The sequence below is a fragment of the Salvelinus fontinalis genome, unplaced genomic scaffold, assembly GCF_029448725.1.
Source record: "Salvelinus fontinalis isolate EN_2023a unplaced genomic scaffold, ASM2944872v1 scaffold_0035, whole genome shotgun sequence".
NCBI classification, from domain to species: Eukaryota; Metazoa; Chordata; class Actinopteri; order Salmoniformes; family Salmonidae; genus Salvelinus; species Salvelinus fontinalis.
The window spans coordinates 270,378-284,725 of NW_026600244.1; the positions used below are offsets into that span (position 1 = coordinate 270,378).

General features: G+C 48.4%; 1 protein-coding gene across 1 annotated transcript in view; it reads right to left on the reverse strand.

Moving 5' to 3' along the window:
- The window catches only part of LOC129842350 (grainyhead-like protein 2 homolog), a 74,569-nt gene extending 69,527 nt beyond the window's left edge, over window positions 1-5,042 (reverse strand). Inside the window, exons 1-10 of the mRNA XM_055910870.1 lie at window positions 5,023-5,042; window positions 2,801-2,807; window positions 2,672-2,713; window positions 2,505-2,542; window positions 2,279-2,285; window positions 2,186-2,192; window positions 2,098-2,104; window positions 1,922-1,928; window positions 1,769-1,806; window positions 1,580-1,586 (exon numbers count right to left, since the gene is read on the reverse strand). Coding sequence (XP_055766845.1) covers window positions 1,580-1,586; window positions 1,769-1,806; window positions 1,922-1,928; window positions 2,098-2,104; window positions 2,186-2,192; window positions 2,279-2,285; window positions 2,505-2,542; window positions 2,672-2,713; window positions 2,801-2,807; window positions 5,023-5,042 — 180 coding nt within the window. The remainder of the gene's footprint in view (window positions 1-1,579; window positions 1,587-1,768; window positions 1,807-1,921; window positions 1,929-2,097; window positions 2,105-2,185; window positions 2,193-2,278; window positions 2,286-2,504; window positions 2,543-2,671; window positions 2,714-2,800; window positions 2,808-5,022) is intronic.
- Between the last annotated feature and the right edge of the window lie 9,306 nt (window positions 5,043-14,348).

Here is a 14,348-nt window from a genome sequence, read left to right on the forward strand (position 1 = left end):
ACAACACAAATCACCAGACACCTACTGGAGAGACACAATGAGACAACACAAACCACCAGACACCTACTGGAGGGACACAATGAGACAACACAAACCACCAGACACCTACTGGAGAGACACAATGAGACAACACAAACCACCAGACACCTACTGGAGAGACACAATGAGACAACACAAATCACCAGACACCTACTGGAGGGACACAACACAATGAGACAACACAAACCACCAGACACCTACTGGAGAGACACAACACAATGAGACAACACAAACCACCAGACACCTACTGGAGGGACACAACACAATGAGACAACACAAACCACCAGACACCTACTGGAGGGACACAATGAGACAACACAAATCACCAGACACCTACTGGAGAGACACAACACAATGAGACAACACAAACCACCAGACACCTACTGGAGGGACACAATGAGACAACACAAACCACCAGACACCTACTGGAGGGACACAACACAATGAGACAACACAAACCACCAGACACCTACTGGAGAGACACAACACAATGAGACAACACAAATCACCAGACACCTACTGGAGAGACACAACACAATGAGACAACACAAATCACCAGACACCTACTGGAGGGACACAATGAGACAACACAAATCACCAGACACCTACTGGAGGGACACAATGAGACAACACAAACCACCAGACACCTGCTGGAGAGACACAATGAGACAACACAAACCACCAGACACCTACTGGAGGGACACAATGAGACAACACAAACCACCAGACGCCTACTGGAGGGACACAATGAGACAACACAAATCACCAGACACCTACTGGAGGACACAATGAGACAACACAAATCACCAGACACCTACTGGAGGGACACAATGAGACAACACAAATCACCAGACACCTACTGGAGGACACAATGAGACAACACAAACCACCAGACACCTACTGGAGAGACACAATGAGACAACACAAATCACCAGACACCTACTGGAGGGACACAACACAATGAGACAACACAAATCACCAGACACCTACTGGAGAGACACAACACAATGAGACAACACAAACCACCAGACACCTACTGGAGAGACACAATGAGACAACACAAATCACCAGACACCTACTGGAGAGACACAATGAGACAACACAAACCACCAGACACCTACTGGGGAGACACAATGAGACAACACAAACCACCAGACACCTACTGGAGGGACACAATGAGACAACACAAATCACCAGACACCTACTGGAGAGACACAACACAATGAGACAACACAAATCACCAGACACCTACTGGAGAGACACAATGAGACAACACAAACCACCAGACACCTACTGGAGAGACACAATGAGACAACACAAATCACCAGACACCTACTGTAGAGACACAATGAGACAACACAAATCACCAGACACCTACTGGAGAGACACAATGAGACAACACAAATCACCAGACACCTACTGGAGAGACACAATGAGACAACACAAATCACCAGACACCTACTGGAGAGACACAACACAATGAGACAACACAAACCACCAGACACCTACTGGAGAGACACAATGAGACAACACAAATCACCAGACACCTACTGGAGGGACACAACACAATGAGACAACACAAATCACCAGACACCTACTGGAGAGACACAACACAATGAGACAACACAAACCACCAGACACCTACTGGAGGGACACAATGAGACAACACAAACCACCAGACACCTACTGGAGAGACACAATGAGACAACACAAATCACCAGACACCTACTGGAGAGACACAATGAGACGACACAAACCACCAGACACCTACTGGAGAGACACAACACAATGAGACAACACAAATCACCAGACACCTACTGGAGGACACAACACAAACCACCAGACACCTACTGGAGGGACACAATGAGACAACACAAATCACCAGACACCTACTGGAGAGACACAACACAACGAGACAACACAAATCACCAGACACCTACTGGAGGACACAACACAATGAGACAACACAAACCACCAGACACCTACTGGAGAGACACAATGAGACAACACAAATCACCAGACACCTACTGGAGGACACAATGAGACAACACAAATCACCAGACACCTACTGGAGAGACACAACACAATGAGACAACACAAACCACCAGACACCTACTGGAGGACACAATGAGACAACACAAATCACCAGACACCTACTGGAGAGACACAACACAATGAGACAACACAAATCACCAGACACCTACTGGAGGACACAACACAATGAGACAACACAAATCACCAGACACCTACTGGAGAGACACAACACAATGAGACAACACAAACCACCAGACACCTACTGGAGAGACACAATGAGACAACACAAATCACCAGACACCTACTGGAGAGACACAATGAGACAACACAAACCACCAGACACCTACTGGGGAGACACAATGAGACAACACAAACCACCAGACACCTACTGGAGAGACACAATGAGACAACACAAACCACCAGACACCTACTGGAGGGACACAATGAGACGACACAAACCACCAGACACCTACTGGAGGACACAACACAACGAGACAACACAAATCACCAGACACCTACTGGAGGACACAACACAATGAGACAACACAAACCACCAGACACCTACTGGAGGACACAACACAAACCACCAGACACCTACTGGAGGACACAACACAATGAGACGACACAAATCACCAGACACCTACTGGAGAGACACAACACAATGAGACAACACAAATCACCAGACACCTACTGGAGAGACACAACACAATGAGACAACACAAATCACCAGACACCTACTGGAGAGACACAACACAATGAGACAACACAAATCACCAGACACCTACTGGAGGACACAACACAATGAGACAACACAAACCACCAGACACCTACTGGGGGACACAATGAGACAACACAAACCACCAGACACCTACTGGAGAGACACAATGAGACAACACAAACCACCAGACACCTACTGGAGGGACACAATGAGACAACACAAATCACCAGACACCTACTGTAGAGACACAATGAGACAACACAAACCACCAGACACCTACTGGAGGGACACAATGAGACAACACAAATCACCAGACACCTACTGGAGAGACACAATGAGACAACACAAATCACCAGACACCTACTGGAGGGACACAATGAGACAACACAAATCACCAGACACCTACTGTAGAGACACAATGAGACAACACAAACCACCAGACACCTACTGGAGAGACACAACACAATGAGACAACACAAACCACCAGACACCTACTGGAGAGACACAACACAATGAGACAACACAAATCACCAGACACCTACTGGAGAGACACAACACAATGAGACGACACAAATCACCAGACGCCTACTGGAGGACAATCCCTAGAAAGTATTCCTTACCCCCAGGACACTTCAACCAGTAGGACACAATGACATTACCAGATGCTTACGGTTGGACACACCCATAGATATTCCCACTATTGGACACAACACATTGGGAAACAGTGGGACATGAGAGAACATGTTCATTACGTCATTAAAGGGCATTCGCCATCATGTCTGCCAAGCTACTACTGTTGCTGTAAGCTCTGCCCCAGGCTGTTTCTCACCAAGCCTCCATCAACCAGCTCCTGCCAAGCCACTACTGTTGTTGTCAGCTCTGTCCCAGGCTGTTTCTCACCAAGCCTCCATCAACCAGCTCCTTCCAAGCCACTACTGTTGTTGTCAGCTCTGTCCCAGGCTGTTTCTCACCATCAACCAGCTCCTGCCAAGCCACTACTGTTGCTGTCAGCTCTGCCTCAGGCTGTTTCTCACCATCAACCAGCTCCGACCAAGTCACTACTGTTGTCAGCTCTGTCCCAGGCTGTTTCTCACCAAGCTGCCATCAACCAGCTCCTGCCAAGCCACTACTGTTGTTGTCAGCTCTGTCCCAGGCTGTTTCTCACCAAGCTGCCATCAACCAGCTCCTACCAAGCCACTACTGTTGTTGTCAGCTCTGTCCCAGGCTGTTTCTCACCATCAACCAGCTCCTACCAAGCCACTACTGTTGTTGTCAGCTCAGCCCCAGGCTGTTTCTCACCATCAACCAGCTCCTACCTCGCCGACACTGTTGATGGTATCCCTCGGGGTTGATTGTTAAACTACAGTCATTCATGAACGTATTTTTTTTTTCTCACACAACAATATAGCCTCTCACTGTATTTCTCAATGAACAATGATACATTTTCATTCCTAAAGTATATTTTCTCCAAGTTAAAGATGCTAGACGGCAGGCGGACTGTATAAACTGGCACGTCAACGTCAAGTATTGCACCACCAGTTAGGTTACCATAATAGCCACAGAATTGAGACCCGCCATAATGATCTGCAAGTATTTACTGCTGCTACTGTTGGATGGTTGTAGAAATGGGTCACCAATGTGTTAATCAAATCATATTGTGATTTGTCACATGTGCCTGAATACAACAGGTGTCCACCTTACAGAAATGCTTACTTACAAGCCCTTAACCAACTATGCAGAATTTTGTAAAAAGTAAGTATTGGCAATTTTTTTCTTTTTTTTTTTCTTTTAATAAACTAAAGTAAGAAAAAACGTTACACGGTAAAATAACAATAATGAGGCTTTATGGGGGTACCGGCAGCGGTCTAGAGGTGTCACTACAGACCCGGGTTCGATCCCGGGCTGTATCACAACTGGGCTGTATCACAACCGTCGGTGATCGGGAGTCCCCTTAGAGCGGCGCACAATTGGCACAGCGTCGTCCGGGTTCGGGGAGAGTTTGACCGGGGGTGGTTTTACAAGTAGGCTGTCATTGTAAATAAGAATTTGTTCTTAACTGACTTGCCTAGTTAAATAAAGGTTAAATAATAAATAAAAGACAGACTAGTCGAGGTAAGATGATGTAATAATATTATGTACATTAATTAGACAAAATAAATTCCTTGTGGGATATTAGGTAAATGAAATAACAGGCATAGTAACTTCGGCAAGCAGCACAGTAAATTACTTACTTGTCAAACTCCTGAGGCATTTTCCCTCGGTCTTTCTTTGAGGAACTGGACTTTCAAGTTTCAGTAGCTGAGACACCGGAGGAAGGATGTCAAATGAACTTGGCCCACAGGTAATTTCAGGATCCTGTCTTCGCGTCCTTTGGTTCAAGACTGGCTGTATGATTTACGCAACTTGCGCATTCCCTGGTGCTCAGTAAACCATTAGTCGATGAGTCCCTTTATAATTAAGCCTATCTGGAGTCAAACGAACGATTGAAAGACGGTCATATCACATTGGTATAGCTGCAAATGAGTGTAGCAGAGAATTTAAGTCATATATTAGAACGTTTGTGCAAGTGTGTAATGCTGCGTTGGAGTGCTATGGGAAACTCGGAACCTCCGAGTGAAAATTAACCGTAAGTTATTTGCGTAGAGTTTCCTATTGGTTGATTCTAATACTTCCCAAGCGGGCAACTCGGGATCATATTTCAACGAGTTAATATGAAAGTTCCTAGTTTCCGACAAGCGTATACACGCGACATAAACTACTTTTGCACAGGTTTTATTTGATTTATTTAACCTTTTATTTAACTTTTATTTAAACTAGGTAGATAGTTAGAGGTCGTCACTAGTTACCACAAACACAAAGTAATATAGCTCGCCTTATTTCTACAATTCTCTTCTTAAAATGTGATTGTAAACCTAACCGTAACCTTAAAGGGGCAATCAGCAGTTTCTACATCCATTTTTTGGACTTGTGAATTAATGATATGTACCCATTGATTCTTGAAGCAATAACTTTGAAATGCCTTATCAGCTCGTACTTCATCAGAACCCAAAATATCAGCTTGTTTATTAACTCCGACGTTTGTAAACAAAGTAAATGTAAACAAACACTATAAAGCCTCAACATGGTTAAAACTATCATTTTTACATCATGGATGGTCAATCCTTGCATCCATCCATAGCTCTGTCTATGAAGTTTTTGATTGGTCTAGCCACCCTTGAACCAGCATCATTGATTGGTTATTTGAGACATGACAGCCTTTAACAGTTTGTTGTGACATTTTACATTGTTCACAAAACAAAATCACCTGAACAATGTTACTACCGGTTACCACCTGGTACTCTACCCTGTACCCTGTTACTAACCAGCTACCACCTGGTACTCTACCCTGTTACTAACCAGCTACCACCTGGTACTCTACCCTGAACACTGTTACTAACCAGCTACCACCTGGTACTCTACCCTGTACACTGTTACTAACCAGTTACCACCTGGTACTCTACCCTGTACACTGTTACTAACCAGCTACCACCTGGTACTCTACCCTGTTACTAACCAGCTACCACCTGGTACTCTACCCTGGACACTGTTACTAACCAGCTACCACCTGGTACTCTACCCTGAACACTGTTACTAACCAGCTACCACCTGGTACTCTACCCTGTTACTAACCAGCTACCACCTGGTACTCTACCCTGAACACTGTTACTAACCAGCTACCACCTGGTACTCTACCCTGTTACTAACCAGCTACCACCTGGTACTCTACCCTGTTACTAACCAGCTACCACCTGGTACTCTACCCTGTACACTGTTACTAACCAGCTACCACCTGGTACTCTACCCTGAACACTGTTACTAACCAGCTACCACCTGGTACTCTACCCTGTTACTAACCAGCTACTACCTGGTACTCTACCCTGTTACTAACCAGCTACCACCTGGTACTCTACCCTGTACACTGTTACTAACCAGCTACCACCTGGTACTCTACCCTGTACCCTGTTACTAACCAGCTACCACCTGGTACTCTACCCTGTACCCTGTTACTAACCAGCTACCACCTGGTACTCTACCCTGTACCCTGTTACTAACCAGCTACCACCTGGTACTCTACCCTGTACCCTGTTACTAACCAGCTACCACCTGGTACTCTACCCTGTACCCTGTTACTAACCAGCTACCACCTGGTACTCTACCCTGTACCCTGTTACTAACCAGCTACCACCTGGTACTCTACCCTGTACCCTGTTACTAACCAGCTACCACCTGGTACTCTACCCTGTACCCTGTTACTAACCAGCTACCACCTGGTACTCTACCCTGTACCCTGTTACTAACCAGCTACCACCTGGTACTCTACCCTCTACCCTGTTACTAACCAGCTACCACCTGGTACTCTACCCTGTTACTAACCAGCTACCACCTGGTACTCTACCCTGAACACTGTTACTAACCAACTACCACCTGGTACTCTACCCTGAACACTGTTACTAACCAGTTACCACCTGGTACTCTACCCTGTTACTAACCAGCTACCACCTGGTACTCTACCCTGTTACTAACCAGTTACCACCTGGTACTCTACCCTGTACACTGTTACTAACCAGCTACCACCTGGTACTCTACCCTGAACACTGTTACTAACCAGCTACCACCTGGTACTCTACCCTGTTACTAACCAGCTACCACCTGGTACTCTACCCTGTTACTAACCAGCTACCACCTGGTACTCTACCCTGAACACTGTTACTAACCAGCTACCACCTGGTACTCTACCCTGAACACTGTTACTAACCAGCTACCACCTGGTACTCTACCCTGAACACTGTTACTAACCAGCTACCACCTGGTACTCTACCCTGTTACTAACCAGATACCACCTGGTACTCTACCCTGTTACTAACCAGCTACCACCTGGTACTCTACCCTGTTACTAACCAGCTACCACCTGGTACTCTACCCTGTTACTAACCAGCTACCACCTGGTACTCTATCCTGAACACTGTTACTAACCAGATACCACCTGGTACTCTACCCTGTTACTAACCAGATACCACCTGGTACTCTACCCTGTTACTAACCAGATACCACCTGGTACTCTACCCTGTACACTGTTACTAACCAGATACCACCTGGTACTCTACCCTGTACCCTGTTACTAACCAGTTACCACCTGGTACTCTACCCTGTACACTGTTACTAACCAGCTACCACCTGGTACTCTACCCTGAACACTGTTACTAACCAGTTACCACCTGGTACTCTACCCTGTTACTAACCAGCTACCACCTGGTACTCTACCCTGAACACTGTTACTAACCAGTTACCACCTGGTACTCTACCCTGTACCCTGTTACTAACCAGTTACCACCTGGTACTCTACCATGAACACTGTTACTAACCAGCTACCACCTGGTACTCTACCCTGTACCCTGTTACTAACCAGCTACCACCTGGTACTCTACCCTGTACACTGTTACTAACCAGCTACCACCTGGTACTCTACCCTGTACCCTGTTACTAACCAGTTACCACCTGGTACTCTACCCTGTACACTGTTACTAACCAGCTACCACCTGGTACTCTACCCTGTACACTGTTACTAACCAGCTACCACCTGGTACTCTACCCTGTACACTGTTACTAACCAGCTACCACCTGGTACTCTACCCTGAACACTGTTACTAACCAGCTACCACCTGGTACTCTACCCTGTTACTAACCAGCTACCACCTGGTACTCTACCCTGTTACTAACCAGCTACCACCTGGTACTCTACCCTGAACACTGTTACTAACCAGATACCACCTGGTACTCTACCCTGTTACTAACCAGCTACCGCCTGGTACTCTACCCTGTTACTAACCAGCTACCACCTGGTACTCTACCCTGTACACTATTACTAACCAGCTACCACCTGGTACTCTACCCTGAACACTGTTACTAACCAGTTACCACCTGGTACTCTACCCTGTTACTAACCAGCTACCACCTGGTACTCTACCCTGTTACTAACCAGTTACCACCTGGTACTCTACCCTGTTACTAACCAGCTACCACCTGGTACTCTACCCTGTTACTAACCAGCTACCACCTGGTACTCTACACTGTTACTAACCAGCTACCACCTGGTACTCTACCCTGTTACTAACCAGCTACCACCTGGTTCTCTACCCTGTTACTAACCAGCTACCACCTGGTACTCTACCCTGAACACTCTTACTAACCAGCTACCACCTGGTACTCTACCCTGTTACTAACCAGTTACCACCTGGTACTCTACCCTGTTACTAACCAGCTACCACCTGGTACTCTACCCTGTTACTAACCAGCTACCACCTGGTACTCTACACTGTTACTAACCAGCTACCACCTGGTACTCTACCCTGTTACTAACCAGCTACCACCTGGTACTCTACACTGTTACTAACCAGCTACCACCTGGTACTCTACCCTGTTACTAACCAGCTACCACCTGGTACTCTACCCTGTACACTGTTACTAACCAGCTACCACCTGGTACTCTACCCTGTACACTGTTACTAACCAGCTACCACCTGGTACTCTACCCTGTACACTGTTACTAACCAGCTACCACCTGGTACTCTACCCTGTACACTGTTACTAACCAGCTACCACCTGGTACTTTACCCTGAACACTGTTACTAACCAGCTACCACCTGGTACTCTACCCTGTTACTAACCAGCTACCACCTGGTACTCTACCCTGTTACTAACCAGCTACCACCTGGTACTCTACCCTGAACACTGTTACTAACCAGATACCACCTGGTACTCTACCCTGTTACTAACCAGCTATCGCCTGGTACTCTACCCTGTTACTAACCAGCTACCACCTGGTACTCTACCCTGTACACTATTACTAACCAGCTACCACCTGGTACTCTACCCTGAACACTGTTACTAACCAGTTACCACCTGGTACTCTACCCTGTTACTAACCAGCTACCACCTGGTACTCTACCCTGTTACTAACCAGTTACCACCTGGTACTCTACCCTGTACACTGTTACTAACCAGCTACCACCTGGTACTCTACCCTGAACACTGTTACTAACCAGCTACCACCTGGTACTCTACCCTGTTACTAACCAGCTACCACCTGGTACTCTACCCTGAACACTGTTACTAACCAGCTACCACCTGGTACTCTACCCTGAACACTGTTACTAACCAGCTACCACCTGGTACTCTACCCTGTTACTAACCAGCTACCACCTGGTACTCTACCCTGTTACTAACCAGCTACCACCTGGTACTCTACCCTGTTACTAACCAGCTACCACCTGGTACTCTACCCTGTTACTAACCAGTTACCACCTGGTACTCTACCCTGTTACTAACCAGCTACCACCTGGTACTCTACCCTGTTACTAACCAGCTACCACCTGGTACTCTACCCTGAACACTGTTACTAACCAGATACCACCTGGTACTCTACCCTGTTACTAACCAGATACCACCTGGTACTCTACCCTGTTACTAACCAGATACCACCTGGTACTCTACCCTGTACACTGTTACTAACCAGATACCACCTGGTACTCTACCCTGAACACTGTTACTAACCAGCTACCACCTGGTACTCTACCCTGTTACTAACCAGCTACCACCTGGTACTCTACCCTGTACACTGTTACTAACCAGCTACCACCTGGTACTCTACCCTGTACCCTGTTACTAACCAGTTACCACCTGGTACTCTACCCTGTACACTGTTACTAACCAGCTACCACCTGGTACTCTACCCTGAACACTGTTACTAACCAGTTACCACCTGGTACTCTACCCTGTTACTAACCAGCTACCACCTGGTACTCTACCCTGAACACTGTTACTAACCAGTTACCACCTGGTACTCTACCCTGTACCCTGTTACTAACCAGTTACCACCTGGTACTCTACCCTGAACACTGTTACTAACCAGCTACCACCTGGTACTCTACCCTGTACCCTGTTACTAACCAGTTACCACCTGGTACTCTGCCCTGTACACTGTTACTAACCAGCTACCACCTGGTACTCTACCCTGAACACTGTTACTAACCAGTTACCACCTGGTACTCTACCCTGTTACTAACCAGCTACCACCTGGTACTCTACCCTGTTACTAACCAGTTACCACCTGGTACTCTACCCTGTTACTAACCAGCTACCACCTGGTACTCTACCCTGTTACTAACCAGCTACCACCTGGTACTCTACACTGTTACTAACCAGCTACCACCTGGTACTCTACCCTGTTACTAACCAGCTACCACCTGGTTCTCTACCCTGTTACTAACCAGCTACCACCTGGTACTCTACCCTGAACACTCTTACTAACCAGCTACCACCTGGTACTCTACCCTGTTACTAACCAGTTACCACCTGGTACTCTACCCTGTTACTAACCAGCTACCACCTGGTACTCTACCCTGTTACTAACCAGCTACCACCTGGTACTCTACCCTGAACACTCTTACTAACCAGCTACCACCTGGTACTCTACCCTGTTACTAACCAGTTACCACCTGGTACTCTACCCTGTTACTAACCAGCTACTGTCACGATCGTGTGGCGGATTGACGGACCAAAATGCAGCAGTTGGAAAATAAGCCATCTTCTTTTATTTAACAACACGAAGATGAACACGACACAAAACACTTTAACAAAACAACAAAACGACCGTGAAGCTACAAACGTTGTGCACATACATACAGGCTACAAACGTTCTACATAGACAATTACTCACAACCAATGAGAGCCTATGGCTACCCTAAATAAGGCTCCCAATCAGAGACAACCGAAATCAGCTGTCTCTAATTGGGAACTCATTCAGGTAACCATAGACTCTCCTAGACAACTAAACATACATAGACAACGCTAGACATCTACACTCAACACAAACCCATATACTACACCCCATAACCCCTATACCATATAAACACCCAAAACTAACAAAACATAAACATTCCCCATTTCACACCCTGACCTAACTAAAATAATAAAGAAACAAAGAATACTAAGGCCAGGGCGTGACATAACCCCCCCCTTGAGGCGCGAACTCCGGGCGCACCATACACAGTCTAGGGGAGGGTCTGGGTGGGCTTCCCTCCACGGTGGCGGCTCCGGCTCTGGTCGTGGTCCCCACTTCACCACAGTCCCTAACCACCTCCTTAGCTTCTTCAAAATGACCCCTCTCCACATTAATCCCATTGCATTAAGGGACAGCTCCGGACTAAGGGCCAGTACCAGGGTAAGGGGCAGTACCAGGGTCAGGGGCAGTACCAGGGTAAGGGGCAGTACCAGGGTAAGGGGCAGTACCAGGGTAAGGGGCAGCACCAGGGTAAGGGGCAGCACCAGGGTAAGGGGCAGCACCAGGGTAAGGGGCAGCTCCGGACTGAGGAATGGCAGCTCCGGACTGAGGGACTGCAGCTCCGGACTGAGGGACGGCCCATGGCTGGCTGACGGATCTGGCTGCTCATGGCTGGCTGACGGATCTGGCTGCTCATGGCTGGCTGACGGATCTGGCTGCTCATGGCTGGCTGACGGATCTGGCTGCTCATGGCTGGCTGACGGATCTGGCTGCTCATGGCTGGCTGACGGAACTGGCTGCTCATGGCTAGCTGACGGATCTGGCTGCTCATGGCTAGCTGACGGATCTGGCTGCTCATGGCTAGCTGACGGATCTGGCTGCTCATGGCTAGCTGACGGATCTGGCTGCTCATGGCTAGCTGACGGATCTGGCTGCTCATGGCTAACTGACGGATCTGGCTGCTCATGGCTAACTGACGGATCTGGCTGCTCATGGCTAGCTGACGGATCTGGCTGCTCATGGCTGGCTGACGGATCTAGCTGCTCATGGCTGGCTGACTGATCTGGCTGCTCCTGTCTGATTGGCGGCTCTGGCAGATCCTGTCTGGTTGGCGGCTCTGGCAGATCCTGTCTGGTTGGCGGCTCTGGCAGATCCTGTCTGACGGACGGCTCTAGCGGCTCCTGTCTGGCTGGCGGCTCTAGCGGCTCCTGTCTGGCGGACGGCTCAGTGGGCTCATGGCAGACGGGCGGCTTTGCAGGCTCATGGCAGACGGGCAGCTTTGCAGGCTCATTGCAGACGGATGGCTCAGATGGCGCTGGGGAGACGGATGGCTCAGATGGCGCTGGGGAGACGGATGGCTCAGATGGCGCTGGGCAGACGGGCAGTTCAGTCATTGCTGTGCAGACGGCAGACTCCTGCCGGCTGAGGCGCACTGTAGGCCTGGTGCGTGGTGCCGGGACTGGTAGCACCGGGCTGGGGACACGCATCTCAGGGCTAGTGCGGGGAGCAGCAACAGGACGCACAGGACTCTGGGGACACACAGGAGGCTTTGTGCGTGGTTTAGACACTGGTGGTAAAGGGCTGGAGACACGCACCATATAGCTAGTGCGTGGAGGAGGCACTGGTGGTACTGGGTTGGGGCGGGGAGGTGGCGCCGGAAATACCGGACCGTGCAGGCGTACTGGCTCCCTTGAACGCCGAGCCTGCCCAACCTTACCTGGTTGTATGCTCCCCGTCGCCTGACCAGTGCGGGGAGGTGGAATAACCCGCACCGGCCTATGTAGGCGAACCGGGGACACCATGCGTAAGGCTGGTGCCATGTACGCCGGCCCGAGGAGACGCACTGGTGACCAGATGCGTTGGGCCGGCTTCATGACATACGGCTCAACGCTCAGTCTAGCCCGGCCGATACGTGGAGCTGAAATGTACCGAACCGGTCTATGCACGCGTACAGGAGACACCGTGCGCTCTACTGCGTAACACGGTGTCTGCCCGTACTCTCGCTCTCCACGGTAAGTACAGGGAGTAGGCGCAGGTTTCCTACCTGACTTCGCCACACTCCCTTTAAGGCCCCCCCCAAGAAATTTTTGGGTTGTACTCACGGGTTTCCAGCCTTGTCTCCGTGCTGCCTCCTCATATCGCCTCCTCTCGGCTTTAGCTGCCTCCAGCTCTTCACGAGGAAGGCGATATTCTCCCGGTTGAGCCCACGGCCCCTTACCATCCAGTATCTCCTCCCATGTCCATGAATCCTGTGTAGGTAGGTCCTGTTGCCGCTTTCCATGCCGCTTGGTCCTATAATGGTGAGTAATTCTGTCACGATCGTGTGGAGGATTGATGGACCAAAACGCAGCTTTAGGAAAATATGCCATCTTCTTTTATTTTAAAAAGATGACGAAAAATAAACACGAAACACTTAATACAAACTAACAAAACAACAAACGATCGTGAAGCTAATAAACGTCGTGCACATACAACAGGCTACAAACGTTCTGACATAGACAATTACTCACAACCAATGAGAGCCTATGGCTACCCTAAATAAGGCTCCCAATCAGAGACAACCGAAATCAGCTGTCTCTAATTGGGAACTCATTCAGGTAACCATAGACTCTCCTAGATAACTAAACATACATAGACAACGCTAGACATCTGAACTCAACACAAACCCATATACTACACCCCATAACCCCTTTACCATAGAAACACCCAAAACCAACAAAACATAAACATTCCCCATGT